Source organism: Leuresthes tenuis, unplaced genomic scaffold (assembly GCF_036924035.1).
Source record: "Leuresthes tenuis unplaced genomic scaffold, fLeuTen1.0.hap1 SCAF_13, whole genome shotgun sequence".
Lineage (NCBI taxonomy): Eukaryota > Metazoa > Chordata > Actinopteri > Atheriniformes > Atherinopsidae > Leuresthes > Leuresthes tenuis.
The window spans coordinates 16,701,351-16,724,472 of record NW_027325367.1 but is presented as its reverse complement, the minus strand read 5'-3'; the positions used below and the strand labels follow the sequence as shown (position 1 = coordinate 16,724,472).

Genomic DNA, 23,122 nt, shown 5'->3' with positions numbered 1-23,122 from the left:
ATTTCAATTCTTTAGTGCTGCTTCTCATGAGCACACAGTTCTAAAGCCAGCATCCGTCAAGGTCAAAGGAGTTATTTAAATGTGGGAAGGCACAATAAAAATGTCTTATACAGTGTTTGGACCAACACTCAAACTACATTTTGCACATATTAAAATACCAGGGCCCTATATGAAGAGTTCAGGTGCTGAACTGTCCTGCCTGCAGTCCAGACCCGTCACCCATTTAAAAACACAAGCAGCATTACAAGACAGCATCTCTAATAAAAGCTGAAATATTGAGAATTTGGAAACATTTCCTCTGAAGGCATGTTTTTTTTCACAAAGTAACTTATCAGCGTGGACGTGATGTTCGCTTTAACTCAATTAGTCCAGCGTGCTTAAGTTGTTTTGGCTTGATTAAACAACAGTGGAGCATCTGATAGGGTCTGTTTAGTCAGTCTTTGTATTCTTTTAAGGTGAAAGAGGGTCGCGGCCGTCCAGCCAAATGGGATTAGTTCAAGTCAGATAACAAGTTCAAAACCAACCAAATACACCTTTATTGGAAACAGTTAAATTAAGACTCAGAAAGTAAAACCAAATAACTTTATTTTTGAGCAATTGACAAAATCCATGACAAATGCACGTAATCTTTTTTTTTTCTATTGGTAAGTGTTTGCAAATCATCATAATGCAATTAAGAAAAGAAGCAAAAATATTCACAGCTTATATTCATACACACCATATAGGGTTAACACAGTTTCTTGATAGCTTGTGACACTTGAGTTTTGAAATCGATATTGCTTTTACCCCTCCCCCCCAAATGTTGATCAGTACTGTGTACAGGAGAGAAGAAAATAAGAGACAAACTGGGTGGTTTCTACCTGAAATATAAAGTGCAACTACAGTTTCTTTTACAGAGTTAGTGACAAAAAGAAGAACAAGTACTCAGAATCCGTCAATACATCTTAAAGAATCAAAGCGGTGTGTCGTCTGGTCCTGCTCAGAATGTGGACCTTCAACATACACCGCAAGGCTTAGGATCCGTACGGTTTCATCTTCTTCTGCGTTAGATGGAAATCTAACGGATGACTTCAAGTACGACATGATTCGAGTACATCTTGGTAACCAGTTCATAAAAAGTCCAGCGTGACTGAGGTTCGGAGACGATATCGGTTTAGAAAACATCCGAATCAAACCGTTCTGTGGCAATTCCACACAGGCTTCAGCTCCTACATTCAGCAGGTCACGTAATGCCAATTCATAATCTGCCGACCCCTGCGGTAGAAAGGTTCACTGAGTTATGGAGAAAGAGGCGACACCAAGTGTTTAACTGCGCACCTGACACTTTGGCTTTTGCGACAGGCACAGCCGGTGAAGCCTTCGGTTACTGTTGATGGAGAGCGCAATCAGACAGAGGGCGGAGAAGATAAAACTCTGACGACGTCAGAATAAGCTGCTGCTGCCTCAGAGTGGTGCGAGCTGTCAGTGTGCGACTACGTTAGGGCAGAAGAACCTGTGCCTTTTCCTTAGCGACTACTCGGAATCTAGGTCAGGTTCCAGTTCCCTTTCTACATCTATCCAAGACCGTTTCTTAGCACTGGGGAAGTCTTTTCCAAGAGAGCCGCGTGTTAAAGGCCGCTTTTGGCCTGGTTTGTCGGGGCTTTTGAATTTGCAAACTGAAAAGCTGACGGGGCCGTCGTCGTCGTCGGACGGACTTCTGGCCGCCCACTTCAGCGGAGGACTGTGTTGCATTGCCAGCTTCTTTTTCGGAGGCCTTCCCCTGGGCCGTTTGACAGGCACGGGGTCATCAGCCACGACTGGGGCGGCCTCTGTCAACATCTTGGTGTCCTGCACGGGAATTGTGTCACGTTGCTTCTTTTCAATGGGTGGAGGTGTTTTACTGACGCTGTTCTCTGGTATTATTACAGGGGGCATAAATAGGCGGTTTTTTGGGGGTCTGCCCCTGCGGCAGGGTATCACAGGAGGACTGGCATCGGGAGGACTGGGCTCGGACTCGGCGGCGACAGGAACCAGGCGCACAGGATTAAAACACAAGCGCGCCGAGGCTTGAGCTTTGCTCAAACTCACACCTGTGCCCGGCTCCTCGTTGTTCTCCACAACCTCGAGATCCAGCGGAGACATGATGATTGTATTGTTAAGGAAGGCCAGCTGAGTGAGGGGGGTGAATACTCCTGCACGCTTTGGATCGGGATCCGAAGGCGCGACGCTGCTTTCCAAAGCGTGGCCGGGCTCTAATTCTGAAGGTCGGTCAGGTGCACACATATTTTTCTCTGAACATTTGGGCGAGTCCGCCTCAGAAGGCTGTGTATTAGCTGTATCATCTCCTTTCTTGCCGGGTTTCATGACCCTGAGGGTGTAGAAGCCATGGCCACCTGTGAGATAAAAAGATAAAAACATCAATAATGTTATAACGACACCCTGAAACATGAGAGCTTATAAGTAGGTTACGATTAGCTTACTTGGTTTCAAAGATGAAGGAAGTATGATTCTGCCAGTTTTGGAGCGAATCAGAGGAAGAGGAGTAAGGGACTTCAGGGGCTGAACTTTGGAGCGTTTGGGATTTTGTACCGAGGGTCCAGATGAGGCTCCGTTTTGAGCTGCAGTGACCTGAAGTGCAGCTTTATCTGACGGGGCTTGAGGCTGATCCTTAGTTTGGATGTTTGGTATGGTCGCCTGGTCTGGATCTCCAGAAGCTTCCTGCTTTGTTTCGAGCTTTGAAGAAGGATGACTGACTGGGAACAAGGAGGCGAGTTCATTTTGCTGTAACTCCATCTGGGATGAGGGTGCAGTGGCCGCAGCCTGAGGTGGGAGTGATGCAGCTTGAGGCAGAGACTGTTGCATGGGGGAACGCTGGGCTGGCAAGTTGGGCAGACCTTTTGGATGAAGCAAAGTTAGTAAGCGCAGTAAATTAGTTTGAGCGGTTTTAGGCAGGTTGGCTTGAGGTGGATGGCTGTAGTCTGGCTGCAGCAGCGGTGGCGGCGGCTGAAGATCGCACGGGCGAGCAGTGGCTTGCACAAGAGCAGCTTTGGTCTGTAGCAGTTGGGAAAAGAAAGGCCTCCACTTCATGGTCTTCTCTTGTCTTTTCTGTCGCTCAGTGATCTCCTTCAGCTTGCTCAGAATCAAGCCCTCTGGTTTCCCTAAAACAGACACATTTCAGTTAAGTTAAAGACATGCAACATGGGCACAACTATTCCACTCGTGGGCAGGGGCCTCTCTACATCTTTTTATTGGCCTGCACTGCTGCCAGATAACAAACCTGAAATCAGGACAAAGAGAGAGAAGCACAAATTGCAGCATCATTCAAGAAGACAAACCGTACGTACCGGCCAAGAGGGACAGCTGCTTCACATAGGCAGCTTGCTTCCGAGCCAGCATCTTTTTCTTCTCCTCCATACTCTTGGAGGTCTTAACCAGGTTTTGGATCTCTTTAACAGCCTTAAAAACACAACAAAATGAAGAAGACTGATGACGACACTACAAAAACAAACAAAAACACTGAAACTTCTCTAAAGACTTTCAGAGAAAGACTTCTTCTATCGAGTGAAATATTGGCAGAACTTGTGGGAGCAGGATGTGGAACTGACCAGAGACAGGAGGTGGAGCTTGGGGGTTTTGAGACAACCGTTCAGGACAGATCGAAGTCGGTCGAAGAGGACTCGCTGTTCGCATCGTCTCAGCCTTTCTATCGCTGTGTGGTTCCTGCGCCTGTTTTTGAGGTTGCCCTGTTCGTCCTCCATTGGACACGGAGATGCAGAGACGGGAGATAACAGATACAATGAATACAGACCAACACTTCCACTCAGTGGAACGCTATCTGGGTGACTTAATGTGAAGCCTGCAGAGGATATCTGTTATATATTTGTTAAAGAGGTCATACCTTAACATCGATCTCATTCAAAGATCCACAATCGTCGACTGAGCCCCTGAATGAAGACAACCAATCAGCATGTCAACGTTAGGCCTAAATATCTATACTTCTTTTTCAATAATGGACCATATCCATGCATGAGCCTTCATTTGCACACACAATGACAGCATTACCGTGACTCCTGTAATGTTTTCATAACAGCTTCCTTCATTTTTGCGATGGCCTTTTCTTGTTTAGCTTCTTCCACAGTTTCAACGTCCACCGCGTCGTCCTGAACAAACATTCAGCGTCAACGTTTTTCCCCCCAATACGAGGCTCATATTTTTACATTTAAAATCAAGTTCAACTTACATCTTCTTCACCCTCTCCATAGTCTGAGAAGTCGGAGCTCAAATCTTCTGAGTTGACATCAAAGCTGGTTTCCTCCTGTTTCACCGCCTGACAGCTGTTGGCCTCGCTCTCATCTAATGGCTTATTCTTCTCCTCACAAATCAGCCCAAAGAACGGGCCGGGCTCTGTCGTTTTGTCACTTAACAAATTCTTTACTCTAGTAAGCGTGTCCACACTAAGCCATTCTGATGCCAGCTGGCTAAGATTAGACACTCTTCCCTTTTGAGCCGGGCCGTCACCCACCCTGACCGCGTCTGTAGCGTTTAAAGGTTTTGTTTGGCCCGCATCAGCTCCAGGCTTGGGTAGCTGAATGAGGGTGAAGCCCCCAGGCAGGCTAACGCCGTGTGGCTTCGCACCCCCGGCGGCCTGGTTGGATGGAGGGCAGATTCTGAACGAGCAAGTTCCACTCTGCGCCAGGAAGCTGGGGCTCTTCAGGGACGGGGAGACGGTGAGGGAGACGGGAGAGGATGTGGAGCTGCTTTGGAAGATCGAGCTGCTCTGGATGGGGACGGATGTCGAGTCGCTGGAACCCTTGATCCAAAACTCCGGTTGGATTAGCGGAGCTGAGGAAATCAACAATGCAGGTCAGGGTGGTGAGATATGAAAAGTAGTAGTTTATTTCAACACAACAGCTTAATCATTCCATCTTTATGTTATCACTACCCTGGCATCTGCGTGGGTTTATGCAGTGTGTGACGAAAGCAATGAGCTTAAACTAAATGCTTACCTAGAGGCTGCGTTGCCGTCTTCAGGCCTGTGGTTTTCTTTGGAGGGACAGCTGTGTCTGCAACCTTTTCGCAACTAGATCCCAACGTGCCTCTTTTCTGCTTGGAGTCTGGTTTCCGGAAGATGTCATTGGAACGGTCCCCCGGAACATGCAGTCGGCCCGTTACGTAGGCTGCGAGGCGGTTGGCTGGATGCAGAGATCCCATGTTCCCGAGCAGCAATCTGGCTTGATTGTAGCGCTTTCCGTTTACCTGAAAACCAAAGAAGCACGTTTGTATGTTTTACAATTCTGCTTTTCAGTGAAGGCAGCTGCACATGAATTAAGGAAACGCCAGAGGGGCTATCACCCCCCCGTCCGTTACTGGGTTAAAAAGACGCTGCCGTTAACAATACCTGTATCAGTCCAGACGCTTGGCAGCCAGCACGTTTCCTCCTGGCTCTCAGTCTGCCAGCAGGTGTGACACCACACAAGAAAGGTGTGACCCCGAACCGATTCTCTGGGTCCTCCAACTGTTCGTCTTCCTCCTCTGCGTCAGTGTTCTCATCAAAGCTGTCACTGGAAAGCTTCTCCTCGTCACAGTCGTCCGATTCGTCCTCGTCGATATCGCTGACCTTTGATGGCTTGGTGATTTGTATCTAGAAGGATGTGGAGTGAATCAGGAGATTTCAGAGACAGATTAAACCTCACAAAATGCTTTTTATAAATATTTTTGATCTAATCCCTGCGACACAGTCCTCTGAGACCCACCCTGTACGTGACGACGGAGCCGCTGGGCTTCCGCATCAACACCTTGGCGACTGGGATTATGCAGTAGGGTCCGATGTAGAACCGCTGATTAAGCCGATTCTGATTCATGCGTTCACATAAACCCCCCAACACCATTTGGCGGTCCTTCCTCCACTGGCACATCGACTGGATCTGGATTTGCTTCCTCGCCTCGGACTCGTTGAAAGTGCTTTCCTGAGGTGACTTTTCTCCTGAGGAAACATGCCGATGCACAGAGATGAATATCTTAAATAGCAAAGCTGATATACTTTTCCAGCTGCCGGCGAAACGCTTCGAGCAAAGGCAAAATGACATATATGGCACACATAAGTGCACCAAACGTCTTTGTTTTTACCTGCTTTCTGAGCAGTCAGAACGGTGCTGCGGTGGGTTGTAGCAGCAGCCTGTGGTGCTGCGCTGATTAATGCAAAAGTGGCAGCAGGGGGGTTTGTATCCAAGGTGACTTCAGGTGGAGGCTTGCTGTTGAACTCTCTTACACGGGCACAGGTCATCTTGCTCTCCAGATATCTATACACTGGATCCTTATCCTCCTCCCGCATCTGCAATCATGATTTGTACCCCAAATTAACTGACCATTCACACACCATAAACTGCAGGAACAACGCAGAATCTAGAACTGAAACAATTTAGTAGTAACAGCTCAATAGTAACTTGAGACGTTTAACTTCTAAGCCAAATGGCTGGAAAAGTCTCTATTAAATCAAATTGAAGAGAAGCTTTATGTTACCAGCTGTACGGGACACGGTGCAACTCGTTTCAGGATCTTTGGTGGAACGGATGACAGAGGAGCAGCTTTGGGAGCAAAAAGTGGTTCTGGATCCTCATCGCAACAGTTGTAGTTCCACATTTTTTTGGCATGGGAGCCCGGCAGAGGCAGGACTGTATGTTCCACATTTGTCACAGCTGGAGAGGGAACAAAACCAGTAAGAACAGCGAGAATAAAACCCCCCCAGAAAATAATAATTCTGGTCAATTATGTTGTCGTTGCAGAGATTTGGCCGTTAGAACAATAATGATTTAACAAACAAACAGACTAAAATCACTTGATCTTACAGTAAACAGGGCTGTTCTGGTCCTCACTCTCCTCTGCATTCATCTGCTTGAAGATCTTACGTTTGAAGCAGGTGCAGCCGAGCATGCAGTCGGGGCGTCTGCAGTGGAGGGGGCCTCTGTGCAGATGCTGCAGACTGGAGCACACGCAACCAAGTCTGCAGAACCGTTGTCCGCATTCGGGTCCCACGACCTCACTCTCAGGAACAGGGGCAGCTTTCAAGAGCTGACCCGGTACCATCTGGTTCAAGGAAAACAGACAATGATTCATCGCATATTATTAGATATATAAGGGTGTAGTAACCCCCGTGCTGTGCTCCATCAAAGAGGAATGTTCTGTTCACCTCATTTAGGTTTTAAAGTAGAAAAGAAAAAAAAAGAACAGTTTAAATTCAGTGCAAATGACTCCAGCACACACGCAATCTTTCTAATGCGTACCCGTTTAGTCAGCATCGCAGACAGAGCCATTGTTAGCCTTTCTGGAGTCAGCCACGTTCTGCTCAGGCCTTGGTTCAAGGCTTCCATCTCCATGTGCAACAGCTTGAGCTGGATCTTGCTGAACCCTGAAGGTTTGTGCGCCATCACTTGACTCGCTGCAGGTCTCTGACTGATTTCCGGGAGGCAAGGTGACAATCTGAATGGGCGAGAAGGAGGAGCAGATTATGGCTGCTCATTGTACGCTCGTGACTCATAGAGAAAAAAAGCACAAGTATGAATTTAGAGTTCGGCTAAACACACTGTACTTGTGCCAGAGAAGTACAGAAAGTAAAAGGTACAGGTACTAAAGGTAAAACAACTCACCAAAAGAATAATAAGGACAAAAATGGGAACATGGGAACAAACTGGACATTTTCAAAAAACTGAAGGTTGGGCATAGTCGATAAAGCCCAATCTTGGCTAAGAAAAACATCAGCACACTACTTACTGCAGGGCTGTTGAGGCCACACCTCCTACGTGCACTGTGCATTCCTCCATCACGTGCACAGATGATTTCTAGAATTCAGAACTACAAACGCTACTCTTTGGAGCCCACATTACAGGCAGACTATAGAAGCCACACATTTAGGCCCAAAGACCACATAAAGCCAAGTCATTTCTGACGATATTACTACGTAGATATGTTTCATCTATGGCTGTTAAAGTATAACCAACAACTATTAAAACAAAATATATTCATACACAGTAGCTAGCTAACTGCTAAACCAGATATGCTAAGTGTAAGCGATCTAGCTAGCTACCTCAGATGTGATGCTGTTTTCTCTGCCTCCTGCTGGACAGTTTTCTCAGTTTTAAAAACCATTCAATTTCTTCAGCTAACTATTTATATATATTTTCATTGCATTAGTGCGTTTACACATTTTTTATTCGTAAACAAAAAAACTAAAAAACCCGCCCCTTTGCAAACCCCTAATTAAGGCTCGCATCTGAACACATGACGGAGGTCTCATCATTGTGGGTAAACTGTTTCAGGAGGGCGACAGCCTGCACGCCGCGCTCTGCAGACTGTGAGGAGATTTCCCCGAAGCCACAGGAGCGTGGATCGTCTCGTTTCCACACCCTGTCCCTCAAAACTTCGCCCCCGCTATCGAAAAGTCCTCGCATGCGTGTCAAATCTGCTCAACTTTAAAACTCATGAAAGTCTGCTCCAGGAAAACCTCACAAACGCTGTGAACTAATGTTTTTTAAAAGATGGAGAACGTGCGGGAATTCATTTGTCCTTGTACTACGCAGCTTTTTCAAGAAATAGATGTCTGAAGTACCAGTTTTGGGGTTTTTTTCATGATAGAAGATAGAACACAAACACATCCTTACCTCTGTGAAACACCATTAGACCCAAAAGCAGCATCTATGTGCGCTCGTGAGGAAACGGACGGGCATCTGGACTGAGCCGCCGTCTGATTGGGGGTTGCGGGGCCAGTGAGTCGGGAAGGAGGTGACATCAGAGCTGACTGGAGGTGGGGTTTGTGGGAAAGCGGGCAAGGCCTGCTGGTCCCCACTGGGAATTTCGAAGCAGTGTTTTGATGCTTGAGTACGCTGTCCAGGGTCTTTACGTAGCTGGAGCTTTTAGCAGGCAGCTGATAGGCCACAGCGCCCTCTGGGTTTGCGGAGAAGGCGGCAGCACGCTCGCTGATTTGCTGGGCTTCGCTTTCCAAATACTCATCCAACATGTTGCTGCAGAAGGCAGACAGGTTCTTTTGTAATCCTTTTGGATAGAAACAATAAAAAGCCTTTAATCCACCGAGGAAGAATAATGCATTAGAGACACACACATTCGGCTGGTTTCCATTCAGTTAATCTTCCGGTAACTGGAATGATTGTACTAACTGCACCGCTGGACTAAAGGGCTCCTGAAGCTACAAGAAGAGGAACAAACATTACCTTCACAGTTTGGAGAGCTTTCTTTGCTTTTTATGAACTTGTTCTTCCATCCCTTTATTTTCGTCATGTCGCTGGTCTTTCCTGTTCGGGAAATAAAGGGTACACCCTCATCTGTAAAGGACACGTACTGCGTTAGCCTTTAACTGAATCACACAGCACTCTGCCATGCCCTTTGTTGCAAATCAAACTGCACCAATTTCAGTGTATGATTAAGAACTTTGACTATTCCATCCTACATAAAGAACCGAAAATTTCTATAAACCCAAGTGTACCGAACACCTTTTCCTGTTTGATAACCATGCCTGGAAAATCAATTTTGAACACTAGATGACCATTGTACAAGAATTCCTCTGAAGCATTACTTTTTTTCTTCCATCTTGGCAGTAAAAGGTTAGACTTTGGACTGAAGGAGTTTTGCAAGTCAGTATTGACTTCTTCATTTTATACTACCAACTACAGCATGCCACCTTGTACATTGGAGACAGACATCAGAACAGGATACAGACAGAGTTTGTCATAATTTAGAAAGGGGAGTCTTTACAGTTTATCCGACAGATCAACTCTGGCCCCACCGTGTACTGTCTGCTGTCCGTGTAACGGAGTCCAACAGGGTTGGACAAAGCAGAAACCTGAAAAAGGCAATACCAGCTGGAGTATCTGCAGAGGAAAATGCAAAAACGGACAGGCCGGTGTGTCCTAGCCGAGTGCTGCATGCATGATGGCCTGAAAACTGATGCCCTGCGAGCAGAAACGGGTCACAAAAATGGCCCGTCGGCACCTCTCACCACACATGTTTACGTTCTGAGGAATAGAACTTCTTCTAATAATAAAAGAATAATCCTTATACTGAGATGTCAGGACTTTATAATTGTTATTACAAAGTAAAGTACCACATATGGAAATAATAAGTTAAAAAATAGCCTACATTTGACGATTCTTAACTTCAGTTCTGGGTGGTTTTGGTAAATAATGACAAAAAGCTTCACAGGCAACAGATATTGTGCAAAGCAGAGCTGAAAAATCATATTTTTGTGTCCAAAAACACCCAATCAAAGCACTCCCAAACAGTTTGACTTACCAGCACGAGCCAGAGCTGCAGTGTGGCTCTGCTCTGGTAGGTTTGGAGGAGGTAGCGGCAGACGCACCCCCAGATACTGCAGGTCAATGGGCATGGAGGGGTCTAAGGAGTTCAACTTCAAGCCCACTAAATGTGGGCCAAGAAAAGAAAATAAAAGGAAGAAAAAGAGCCAAAAGAAAGAACACATTATCAGTACCTTACTTTGTGCGACTGGGATGTTTGCAAGTTTGCATGAACTCACCCTCCCGCAGCACGGGATGGATGACCTGTCTGTGTCTGAGAGCTCCGAGGTCGTTCAGCAGCACCAACTCCAAGCGAGCCACCTTCTCCTCCACCGTCTCCGGATTCACCTCGACTGAGACACAGATGCGTGAAAAATAAACCCTGTCGCATAATTCAATCAAATGAAAAAAAAAGGGGGGGCCACGAATCCATTCCAGCGCTTACTTATTTGTTCCGACTGCGCCGGTGTTGTTACGGAAACAGGCGATGGATTTGTGCCTGCCTTGTCCCCCACGTGAACCTCGAGAGCCTCCTGTCGCAGAAAAGGACAGTAAAGCTTAGTTTTGTGATACAACTGTAGACGGGGGGGGGCTGTGGGGATAGCTGCACCCTGAAGAAAAATGAGAACGCTCTCTTTGGAGGCGTGATGGTGTGTGCTCAGATTTATTTACAGTATTCTTACCTTTGAGGTGAACGACACAAACAGCAGGCCTTCTACTTCATCCAGCTCCGGTTGCATAGCGACAGTCAATGAAGGGCTGTGGACTACTGTGGGGGAGGCGGCCGCAGCTTTCCACAGTCTCCCCCTGGAATTACCCCAACGTTTGTTGATCTTCTTCTTCCTCCTGCGGCATTGAGGCGATGATCTCGGGGTCGACGCTGAGGAAGAGGGAGTCCTGGAGCTTGCTTTGGGCAACTTCCACACCTCCGAGCCTGGCTTCTCCTCCGGGGTTACGCAGTTGGCGCTGGTCTCCTTTGTTTCGACACGTGGGCGTTTTTGGACCAGCACAAGCTCACCCAGCGCATGTTTGCCCCTTATACAGGGGACATACTGTTCACCTGTACTCGCAGGGTTGGACATTATAGGCTTCAACACCGCTCTGGTCTCTTGTGCGCTTGACAAAGAAGCTGCATCACTCTGACTCTTTGTGCTGTAAAACACACAAAAATAAGTTTATTAACAGCGAGGCGGTGCTGCAGGTGGTGGAGTTATGGGCAAAATGCCATTTTCCTTCTACACGCACATGCCTTTATGTATGATATCTCATTTTTCTGCTTTCACAGCATCTGAGCCAAAAGAATGGCAGGAAGTGATATTTTTTTTTAAACAGTTAGATCTGCAGCTTCTGCTCTCCGTCTTCCAAAACTGCGTAATCCCCAACTGCCAACACCGATTTCTGTTTTGTTTGGCGTTGTACGGCGGATTTTCATTTCGTGAGGCTGACATCAACTTTCATGGCTTTTTTTATAGGGGCACACTAACTTTAACGCGTGGAAAAGTACACCGACAGGAACGTTTATGACGACATGACCCGTTGTTGTGACCTTACTCGTTAAACCTCACCAGATATGGTGTCAAATATGAAATATTTTGCACGCAATGCTTTAACAGAAAGGTAAAGGCATTAATGTTACACATCTCCTGACCTGTAAGGGTCAAAGCTGGAGATGCTGGTATGTTTGCCCCCAAAGCCACATATATTGGAAACCAAGCGCAACTCCCTGCCATCCAAACAGGAAAGAAGGGGGCTGACTTGGCTCTGGCCAACTGTCAGTCGTGCTGATAAACCCCGCAGCAGAAAGATGGAAAATATCCCTCAACAGTGACAAATTTTCAAATGGAAACACAGGCCAGGAGCTGAGTGTTTGATAGCAGAGTGCAGCTTTAGCCGTTACATGCTTCCAACCACATTAAAACCAAGTTGATGAACTGTACCAGTTCAGCAGCAGCAGTAAATACTGAGACATCTCCTGGGCTGTTAAAAAATGGTGCGACGGTATCTGTGGACGTCAGCTCCAGCTGAGCAGCTGTCTCCAGCAGCAGGGCTGATGGTAACTACAGTGTAGATCAGGTATGGCTGCCGTTGACGTGAAGAGACCGGAATAAAACACTGAATAACACCACGAGTTCATAACCGCGTCTTTTAATACTTTCAGATTTCAATCAGGCCAATTGGTGACAAGACTGGGTCCTTTTCAATTCTTGGTTGACAGTGCGTCAAGTGTTGTAAAAAAGATAACACTCCTCACAGAGTCCCGTTTTTCTGACGCGTCACGCAGCCAGATCAGTTCACGCCAGCGAGCTGAGCGTGCAGCGCTCGCAGCGGCGCTGAATGGAAAGAGCCGAGAATCTCACTTTTTCTCACGTTTAAGCTCACCGAGCAGTCTGTGTTTTGCGGTGAACACCAGCGCGGTTTCATGTATGAAGAAAAACAGCAGCTTCATGGACACCGAGCACCAAGCAAAAATGATTACGGCCGTTAAGGACTACGTCATGGCAACGTGTAGTTAGACTGTCCAGACCAAGAGTGCATTCTTATCCCTTCAATTTGGCAGAATTTGTTATTATACATCTTTAAATAAGGTTAAATTCACACATTTTTCTCTCTTTACACTCACTTTTTGTGGTCCCTGCATCGCAGAGTGAGCCGATCAAAAATGAAGCCACATCCGCTTACCTCAGATCCACCTCCTCCTCCTGGTGTCCACTGGGCTCAGCGGGTTTTTCAGGTGCAGGTGGGGCCTGCCTCTCCACCGCGGCCCGCGCCTCTGTAGGGATTCTGTTCAGACGGGGGTTGTTCCCATCCTCCCTGAAGCCCTTTGCGAACGGGTTATGATTAATTTTCAGCTGAGTGATACGGAAGTTCTGATAGGTCGTCACAGCCATGAACTCAGACTGTGGGAAAGTAAAGGTCATGCTTTCGGGTCCCATGACCACAGGCTGGTCAAGCATGGGCACGTCTCCATCTGGAACGGGAATAATATGTAGCCTTGGAATGTAGCGATGCATGGAGTGGAGGACCATGTGACCCTGCGGGTCTTGGGGGTTATTGGTCAGCTTGAGTTTGTAGAAGGACACCAAGCAGTTCATCCACTCCGAGCCTTGACAGGGTGAGTAATGGTGGGGAAAGGCTCGGATCAGACTCTGGGCCTGGTGCTCCGCTGGCCCCATGACCTCCCATCTGGATATGTTCCAGCGGTACCTGTACTGACCCGATGGAACGATGGACAAAACCAGACTGTACTTCTGCTTAGGGTCTAGACCCGACAGGCGATATCGGCAGTAGGGGAACATACGGCGCCCCTGCTTGGTCAGAATCATCTCAGTTCCACAGCTGTAGAACTGCTTCCACACGCTGTTATTCTCCAAAGTGACGCTGACGCCTTTGAAGGTCAGCACAGAAGGAAAGTCCTTTTTCACGTCTGGGCTGCCAAACATAGTAGAAGGCAATGCAGACGACCAAGGTGGGGATCCTGAGATGTTGATGAGACTTGTCTCTGTGCATTTTAGCTGGTCTGATGCAGACACTATGGGTGAGGTAGCTGGGCTCTTATTGAAAGTCCCGTTGAAGGCAGAAGTAGAGGTTTCAGCGGGTTTCGCTGGACTTGCTTTGGCAGGTGAAGAGAGAGCAGAGCTGCAGTCATTACTCGCCATGGAGACGACTTTACTCTCAATTACGGTCTCGTTGGAGATGGTGGCTCCTGCAGTGTTAGGAAATGGAGAAGATGGAGAACGGGCGGAAGCAGGAGGAAGTGATAAGGGAACATTAAGCAGGCACCTCTTCTCATCCTCCACCGCATGGTTGTCCTCCGCGGACATGAGCGCAGGGTCTGAGGCAGACATCACCAATGGCTTTGATGATCACACTGCATTTGGCTCCCTAAGGAAAAAAATATCAAATAATAAGCCACCCAGACCCACATGCAATATACAGATACAATCTAAACAAACGCCTAAAATTGGACTAAGTCATGAGATAGAAAAAAAATTAAACGGACAGCATGGAGATACACAAAGCGTTTTGAGAAAGGATAACTATCAGAAGCCATCCAAGCAGAACAAACACTGGCCTTTGAAAGGAAACAAGAGTCAGGAAGATGCACCAAGAAATGTAAACACGCCACATTCTGCAAACATTACACCCAAAAAATGCACGGCCCCATTCCCCAGCCGTGAAGCCATTTCCCAGCAAGTCTTCGATGTGATATCATACAAACTGAACTATCCATTTTATGCGCCGCTCCTTGTGCAATATGAACAACTCGTAATCCTCCTTTCTAAACTCCGAGTAGGACTCTTATAACAGGCCGCATGTTGTCCACTGATCAGCGGTCGGTGACCACTTCTACCATCTTATGGATGTTAAACATGGGAAATAAAAACACATCACTTCCAGGAGTCATTTCTCACATTTTTACCTTAAATGTGACGATACATTAGGGATGAGTACATTAGTCATAACCACTTTGATCAGGCTTTCTTTTAACTAAATAATGTTAAATGTATAACACTGTGTGAGACTAACGCCCTTTAGCCATTTTTAGATATTAGATCACTACTACACACGCAAATAGCATCAAAATAACCTCTGTCAGTTGAGTATTCTTAAACTGAACTCTTCTTTCTCTTTGCATTCTCAGAGAAGTGGACTATGAGACCACTTCTTTTTTATTTAAACCAACCAATAAGACTGCCTGCTGCCACGCTGCTGAGGCTCGAACGCAGGTCTTTCTCGCCATTAGGAATAAGTTAGAAATAAAAACTGACACCGACTTCAGATCGCATCGGCACAAACGGCAAGGTAAACCCCAGAGGTAAGTGTTTTGTTGATCTCCCGCCCCCCCTGTGGTGTAATCACGCAGTCACACCAGCACACAGATGCTGCAGTCGAAAGGTGTTAAAAAACCCCGACGAGAGCATCGAATGAGTTACCAACGGCAGGTTTACAACATTTACTCCCAACCGATATGTGCGTTACTATTTACCATCGGAGACGATAAGTCACATTATGAACATCAGTTGTTAAACAACAGCTCTTTTTTTTCCTCACACACCGCAGGGAGGAAGGCCGCCCGCTCCACCACTCACCAAGTTGGAAAAGTTGCACGTTTCACTGAAGCCTCACCTCTCAGCGTCGGTTGAACGCCTCGTGGCCAACGGCAGCGGTTTAACGACAAGGTTCAGGGTAAAACTCCGACTGTTGCACGTCGCCGTCTCGTAAAGCACTTCGGTGAATCCCTCGAGCATAAACACAAACTGGCAAATGGAGGCCGAGAGCCACGCCACTGTGCTCGCATCGACCGACCTGTGTGTGCACGCAGCTGAGCCAAAAGCGCATGCACGGTATCACCCCCACCCCCCTTCAATGGCGCGTGATTCCAGACCCGCCAGCGCGAGAAAAGCGGGAGTCCACCACCACCATCGACATTTATTTATTTAATTTTTTTTTTGTCGCTTGTTCCCACCTCGAGCCCTGTCCGCGCGCCGGTGAACTCTCTGCAAGTTGCGCGAAATGTTTCGCGAAATTGCCGGGCTGAGAGTAAAGGCGCGAGACTTCGCCTTTGTTCCCGTGTGCTTCCTTTACTTCTTCAACCTTTGCGATCTCTTCTACAGTCTCACGCTCTGTGAGCCGCACACACACTTCTAACTGACCCGACGAACACACACCACACACACACACACATATCCGTGCTTTCGGGTTGTGACGTAGGACGTTCACCAAGGCGAGAGCTTCAATAGCCAATGCACGAGCTCCTCTTCGACAACTCAACGCGCCAGTCGTTTCATCTTGGGTTGTAAGATAAGAACATCAAATATATAGTTATTTTTAAGTAGGGGAAAACAGTCCTAATGACACATCACCTCAATGTATCAGTTGGCACTCCAAATGTTTTCAACTTGTTATTTATCCAGACAAGACACCGCAAAAGCTGATTGGCTTAGTTTCTTGGATAAAATGGCGGTGCAGTGTTGGAACTCGTATAGGCCTATATGTCCTCAAATAAAATTGTTTTTCCATATTTTCTTTTACTGGTGATCAGAGGCCTTTTTCTTTTTGGCAGTATCAATTTATAAATGGTTGTTTCGTCGAAGCGAAAACGATTTAGCCCAACAGACAAAGACAACACGCACTGTCCCGTTTAGCATAACTGTAGCACAGACCTGCATGGATTTGAGTGACATTGAATATAATCCCGCAGAGGAATGAACGGAGAAAGCCTGTCCTGAGCTAATAACGATTAAAAAACAACACTTATTTACAACCTTTAATATATTTTTGGGGGGGTTCTTTGCTTGAGGCATGCTGGATTTAAGGGGTTTACGTTAATGCTCAGTAATACATTGTGGTCACCAATGCATTTTTTGTACCCTTTCAAAACTACATATGCCCTTGGAAAATATTGCTCATAGTCTGTGGCAAAGAAAAACCCCGACGCAACTAAATTAACAGCCTAAACGTGCAAATGTACGGTTCACTTCTCTTAATGTGATTGTACTACCGTGGCTAAGTGTGACAGGTGGAATTCAGTTGCAAATAGGGAGGGGAAAAAAACAAGAGAAGTGCAAGGATGACATTCACACTTGTGAATGTGACTCCTGTTTGTTGCTTGTGGCTTGAGAACACAAAATGCTCGACTTTTCCTCTAAAGATTAACTACAACATAAAGCTACGGTCAACACATACACATGGACATTTATATAAGCATTCATTAAATTATCATGAGAAGTAATACGCTGCGGGACGAGCAGGGCGGGGTCTAACCAGGACTAGGAAGTGGGAAAACAGTCCTCATAAACTCAACCAGTTTCTGTGTCCCACGTGGAAATCTCGTGGTGATGTTGCCTGTAACTGCTTTAGAGCCTCCCACGTTCAGTTGCTCCAAGACACGTGCAGAACCTCGGATTTGACAGATTACTCACGGAGTGCACGTAAAGATAGGCGAGGATGGGCGTTGAAACGCGTTTCAACTGCACACTTCATATTAAGACGGTGCATAATCAGTCAGAGCGAAGCAACGCTGGAGTGCAAGATCTCCGACGAAACCACTTCCACAGTTACAGAACCCACTCAGAACAGCCGATTGATTGCATATTAAAGAGCGCTTTCTGTGCAAATGCAAAATCCGTTGGATTCGTCAAAAAAAAAAAAAGATAAAAGTGCAAACATGCGGATACAGTGACTAACAGGTTTGAAATGGGCAATGTCCTTCCTTTCGTTTGAGTTGAAAAATCCCTTCATTGTCCCTGGTTTCACATTAAGTATGATAGAAATACAGCATTTGTTTTTCCACTTTTCTCTCCACTGGTAAAGCTGTCCTCTAATCCCATAACACAGTGAATTAAAATGTGGTTTGTTGAAGCTTTTTGAAAACCTGAAGAAATATCATATTTTATTTTTGAGAGAGTACTTTATTTTATTTACACAAGGAGGATGGGGGGATCAGCATGTACCAATAGTTGTTAAACTGTCAAATCCCTAATGTAAAATCAGCATTTCCAGCTCAGACATGAAGTAATGAAAATAACGAAATTTAATTCAGTCTTCGAGAGTTCTGTTGCAAGTGTCTCTTGTTTAAAATGACGATAAACAGGTACAGTATTTAGTCTGTTATCACCAATCTTAACGCTTTATTGATAAGGCACAACCTGAGATAGAGATGTGGAGTTTCATCTTGATGTTCTCTCAGGGTGACATTCAAGGTACAAAGTGAAAATTTCAAGTCAGAAAAACAGACTTCACATGCAGTCAGACTCTGAGTTTGCCACCGTATAGTTTACTGCAAAGTATGAACAGTACATGAAGAAATGTCACACATGAGATATAAGTTTTTATACATTAGTCATTACAGATTGTTTAAAAGCACACTTCCATATCAGAAAATAGACATCAATGCCTTATCGCCTGGATTCAAATAAACGTAAGCGAGGCATAACAAGATTAATTGGGCTGCTGTGACTATTACCCACAAGTCGGCAAATCTTTTCACTGGTGTTATCAGTAAAGCTTGTTAACCTTTGTTTGAGATCATTACCAATGTAGTGTATTGAAATTTCATAAACATGCTCGAACACTTTAGTCAACTTCAACCGTTTGATGACTCCTTTGGGTTTTTGTGTGAGCTGGTGTGAGGAAGAGAAATGGTTCTTTACTCACCTTGTCTCACAAATACAAGCCCCGCTGTTCTGTGCGCACGACTAAAAGCTTCCATGTGTGGAATTGCAATGAAACAATGAGGCACTGTGCTAGTTAGCATCTTTTATCCATCGTTTATTCAAAGTAATGAGATCCACTCGCTCGGCTGTTCAAAAAGGATCCACAGGAGCAAGGCATTTGGTTTTTCAGACCAAACAATTACAGTTTTTTTTTAATGGCATTTTGTATAAGGCTGTTCTAATATATATATATATATATATATATATATATATATATATATATGATGTATGGACTGAAAACTACTTTATACTGAAAGTGCAATTGGAAAGAGAAAAACCATACTGAATCAGTGCCACAATTTTACAGCATTGTGTTGTGATCATCTTACTGATAGGACAGCATTTGAACTAAACTTTTCAGTGTACAACTGTATTATTTACACTTTATAACAAAAAAGTACAGGAGGCATTTGAATTGGGTTCTTATGAATATGTCTCCCCTCTACTCAGCATTATTTTAGCAAATCAGAACGAGTGTGATTCTAAACCAAAGCTTTGAATACCTTTCTTTTAAAATTCTTCAAGGAGAACAGGTTATGTCCTATCCCGTACACATATGGACATATGGATGTATAGGAAGTTGAGATGAAGAACTCAGCTTCACCCAAAAAAGGAAAGTCATTTATGCTAAAAGTCCATTGGAAGATAAGGTAGAGAGTCCAGTCTATCTGGAATAACCCCATGGCTGCCACCACAGCAATTGTGCTTCGATTCAGCCTCTGATCTGTACTTTTCTTGCTGAGCTGGCCTGACTGGCTCACACTAGCCACTGGTGTCACTATCTTCCTCTGGCTCAGTAGCACTGCAATGATGAGGCAGCTGGTGACTGTGACAATGACCAGGGGCAGCAGGTGGCACATCAGGCTAAACAGGTATTTGTATACGCGGTTGAGGGTGGGACAATGATTTTCATCACACTGAAAGAAATCTGGTGGGCAGCTGCTGCCGTTTCTTGTGAGGTTTTCTGTGGAGCCTTGAGGCTGAATGGCAAAAATGGGAATACAGAGTAGCGTGGAGATCATCACACAAACTCCACTCAGCATCCAGGCAGATCTGATGTTGTCCAGGTAAATTGGGAGGTTGACTCTCCTCTCGGCATCTCTCAGCTTCTGATAGCGAAAGATGCTGATGATGACAGTGAAGAGGATACTGGCCGTTTCACCGAACACGGTCATAAACTTAAGTAACAAACACGACCATGTGCCAGTGGCAACGAAGGAAGTCTGTAGGATGATAACGTCGTAGATGTTTATGATGACGATTTCCTCTAAGTTGGCTGCAGCCAGTCCCATGAGAAACAACTCGAATGATTTCACTCGGGAGGACTTAGTCTGGATGATGGACAGGATGAGAAGGACATTACCCAAAAGTCCTATGCAAGAAACAAATACTCTCCAGCCCAGGAAGTAAAAAGAAATCTCAGCCATTGTTCAAAGTTCGCCGGATCCCGCAAAACACGTCGCTTCGGTGCTCTCGTCAAAAAGCGAGGTAGAGAAATGGCTTTCCGGACTGGAGCAAGTCAAGAAGTTTAGTCTCTCTCTACTTTGTCGCATCACTGACCACACATCCTTGTTAACAGGTTCTCAAAGATGACAAGAATCTACATCAGTGATAGGCTGTGCTCATTATAGAGACAAGAAAACAAGAGGGTGTTGGAAACACTGAAGGCTGGGAGTCATTAAAGTTTTACCTCTGAGCTTTTCTTAGCTTTATCTTGAGACCAACATAGTGTCTCGCTTAAAGCAGCAACATGTTTTTCCGCTCATCCAATCTTATTACAGTGGCTCAATTTTAAGCATTTGGCACGATGCCATCTATCTTACATTTGTCAGTTTGTGGTCAAACTGGCACATTGTGTATTAGATTATAACATATTACATTCTCTTTTAACATCCGCTATTGTACTTGTTGTACGCAGCTCATTGTTCCTGCACCCATTCATTGTAAATGTTAAAAGGCGTACACATTTTCAAGGATAGATATAAAAGGTCATATGTTTCCACAGGGAATGTAGCACACACGCTAACCAAGAAAGGCCATGGCTTAATCAAAGCATCAGTCATAGTATAAATGGTTTGGCCCTGATCAACACATCACCAGAGTCAGTATTGATAATTTGCATATTAATCATACCGTGTAGACCAGGGATGTCAAACTTTGGTACTCGAGGGCCGCTGTCCTGCAGGTTTTAGATGCTTCCCTGCTTGAACGCACCTGATTCAGATCAATGCATCATTAGCAGGCATTAGCAGGCTTATGCAGAATTTACCAATCTTTCGAAGAGATCCATTTAATCTGGATCAGGTGTGTTGAAGCAGGGAAGCATCTAAAACCTGCAGGACAGTGGCCCTCGAGGACCGGAGTTCGACATCCCTGGTGTAGACCTATGTACTATATACTTGAGTGTAACATTCACATACCGGCTTTTATTTAGAAAAATGACTTGGAAAGCAAAATATTAATTCATCTCAACTGTTAGGGAGCCTGCACTTGTGTATTTAAACACACAGTATGTACCGGTGTGAAGAGTCAAAGAATCAGTACACAATTAAGGACTCCACATCCTTGCAACAGTCCGTTGAAAGGCCAATCAATACGATGTAGGATAGTTTGGGTAAAATTCTTGGAGTAACTTCTTTTTCAGATGAAGTACACTTAAGTTAAGCTTGTAATGTTTGATGCAGAGAACTGGAGTGTCAAGAAAAAGAATGGCAGTAACACAATACGTCACTCTGTGTGTTCTATGAACAGAGGAAGCCGTAATGGGCCAGGGGCTTCTGGACCTTGCTGTTGGCACAGGGCCAGTTCATGTTCCAACTTGTCTCTTTTTGTGTTTAATGCTGTCAAGTTAGCAGATGCACTCTTTAACTAAGCCCTGAATCCTGATTCAGCTTAATTGTGTATCCCACAGTGTGCATGTAATTAAGAATAAGCCCTACCTACACTGGCAGCAAATGGGTAAATTGAGAGTTACATAAGCCTGAGCAGTGTAGGAAGTAAACTTTCCGTATTTATCAGACATAAACTTGCATCTTTTAAAAAATAAACCCCAAACAAAAAAGCAAAATAAATAGGCTAGTTTTTTAATCTTAAAATATGGGGTATAGATTAAGGTGATCAGATTTCTGAAATAAAAATCAGGGACATTTTCCTTGCAGTGGTGAAAAACCATCAAATATCATCATTATGAAATAAAAAACAGGGACAACTACTTTTTCATGTATCTTAACCAGCTTTTATTACACAAAAGGTGCCAATCAAAAAAAAATAGTGACATTACAGTTATCTCCTCATTCATCCACCTCCACCTCAGGAGCCTGGGTAGAATAAGAGCAGAGGAGAACATGAGAAAAACATGTCATCACCTGGTAATCTCATGCTGATGTTAACGTTACAGCTTCACTAATGACAGATATGAAAACAGTGTCATAATGTTAACGTTCACTGACTTTTATAACATTACTTAGGTCTTCAATTCCGAAAAACAATCATACTTACTTTAATGTTACATCGCTTCACTCACACACACTCACACACACACACACACACACATACACACTCACAGCCAAGTCTACTGCCAGTCCACAGAAAATAAATACACAACATACCATTTATCGCGGCCGCTGGTCTCCTTTTCTTTCCTTTTTGCTGCCTCTAGATTGTTGTTGTTGAGGCTGCTGCATCTGTACGTCATATGACGTCTTCTCTGGCGATGCGTTAAATGGCTACCGTAATAACTGGTGTTACTTTGAGTCTGCGTGCATTTTACCCCATTCAGTGTCAAAATCGGGGACAGCTTTGACCGGGGACAGGTCACCCAAAACGGAGACTGTCCCCGGAAATCGGGACGTTTGGTCACCTTTGTATAGATATCTAAAAAAATATTGTAAAAATTGAATTTCTTTATCCAATTATTAATGTACTTATCTAAATTGATTTTTTTTTTGTCTTTTTGAATTAGTTCAGACTCTTACTTGATTGTATTTTACAGAAATACCCAAGTACAGTTAGCTTGAACAGCAGGTTGCATGGTTAGCAGCACCAAAAATAATTTTAGGTCTCAGCAAAGACACATTTCTACCATCACACAATATTCGTTGTAAGGCTGTAGCCTACCTATAAGCAAAAACAGGATTTTAGCCAAACTCTAAAGTCTGATAACACTTTTAACAGGTTAGCATGCTAACATTTGCTCATCTATACTCAAAATGTTTACTTTTTGTCAGTGTTATACCAAATTTCTCCTTTTATAACTTGTTAAAATGTTTGCTAACATATGGAACATTGCCACTTGGCTTAACATAGACTTAATTTGCACATAAGAGTTCATTTGTTTTTATCTGAAAAATACCACATATTATAGAACTCGACTTGGACTTGAGCTCTTTATGTTTTGGTTACAATGCTGCAGATAATTTTATGAAAATTCTTGTGTGCAGGACCTGCAGCAACCAGAAAGTATTGCTTGCCAATCAGCTACTGTACAAGAAGTAATTGGTAGGGGTATTATATTTAATTACCAGTTAGGGAAATGAAAAGATGTGTTTGACCCTTGTGGTGAACTCTTAGCTATTACAGGGGCTTATCAGTGAAGTTAATTAAAACTGTTGAACAGATTTATAAACA

The 23,122-nt window shown here is 44.8% G+C and overlaps 2 protein-coding genes across 2 annotated transcripts; both read right to left on the bottom strand.

Annotated features, from left to right (window-relative positions):
- Positions 1 to 568: 568 nt before the first annotated feature.
- magl (MAX dimerization protein MGA-like) lies at positions 569 to 15,733 on the bottom strand. The gene is made up of 22 exons (XM_072362305.1): positions 15,371 to 15,733; positions 12,960 to 14,162; positions 10,964 to 11,432; positions 10,726 to 10,813; positions 10,520 to 10,633; positions 10,279 to 10,404; positions 9,201 to 9,311; positions 8,634 to 9,024; positions 7,260 to 7,455; positions 6,825 to 7,062; positions 6,499 to 6,674; positions 6,106 to 6,310; positions 5,733 to 5,962; positions 5,378 to 5,620; positions 4,986 to 5,235; positions 4,220 to 4,821; positions 4,042 to 4,139; positions 3,878 to 3,923; positions 3,585 to 3,731; positions 3,324 to 3,435; positions 2,460 to 3,137; positions 569 to 2,372 (listed from the first exon to the last, which is right to left on the bottom strand). The coding sequence occupies exons 2-22, from the start codon at positions 14,123 to 14,125 to the stop codon at positions 1,513 to 1,515; spliced, it is 6,546 nt and encodes a 2,181-aa protein (XP_072218406.1). The 5' UTR covers positions 14,126 to 14,162; positions 15,371 to 15,733; the 3' UTR covers positions 569 to 1,512.
- Positions 15,404 to 19,923, bottom strand: ora6 (olfactory receptor class A related 6). Its single transcript, XM_072361882.1, has 3 exons — positions 19,000 to 19,923; positions 15,748 to 15,929; positions 15,404 to 15,587 (listed from the first exon to the last, which is right to left on the bottom strand). The coding sequence occupies exons 1-3, from the start codon at positions 19,921 to 19,923 to the stop codon at positions 15,404 to 15,406; spliced, it is 1,290 nt and encodes a 429-aa protein (XP_072217983.1).
- Between the last annotated feature and the right edge of the window lie 3,199 nt (positions 19,924 to 23,122).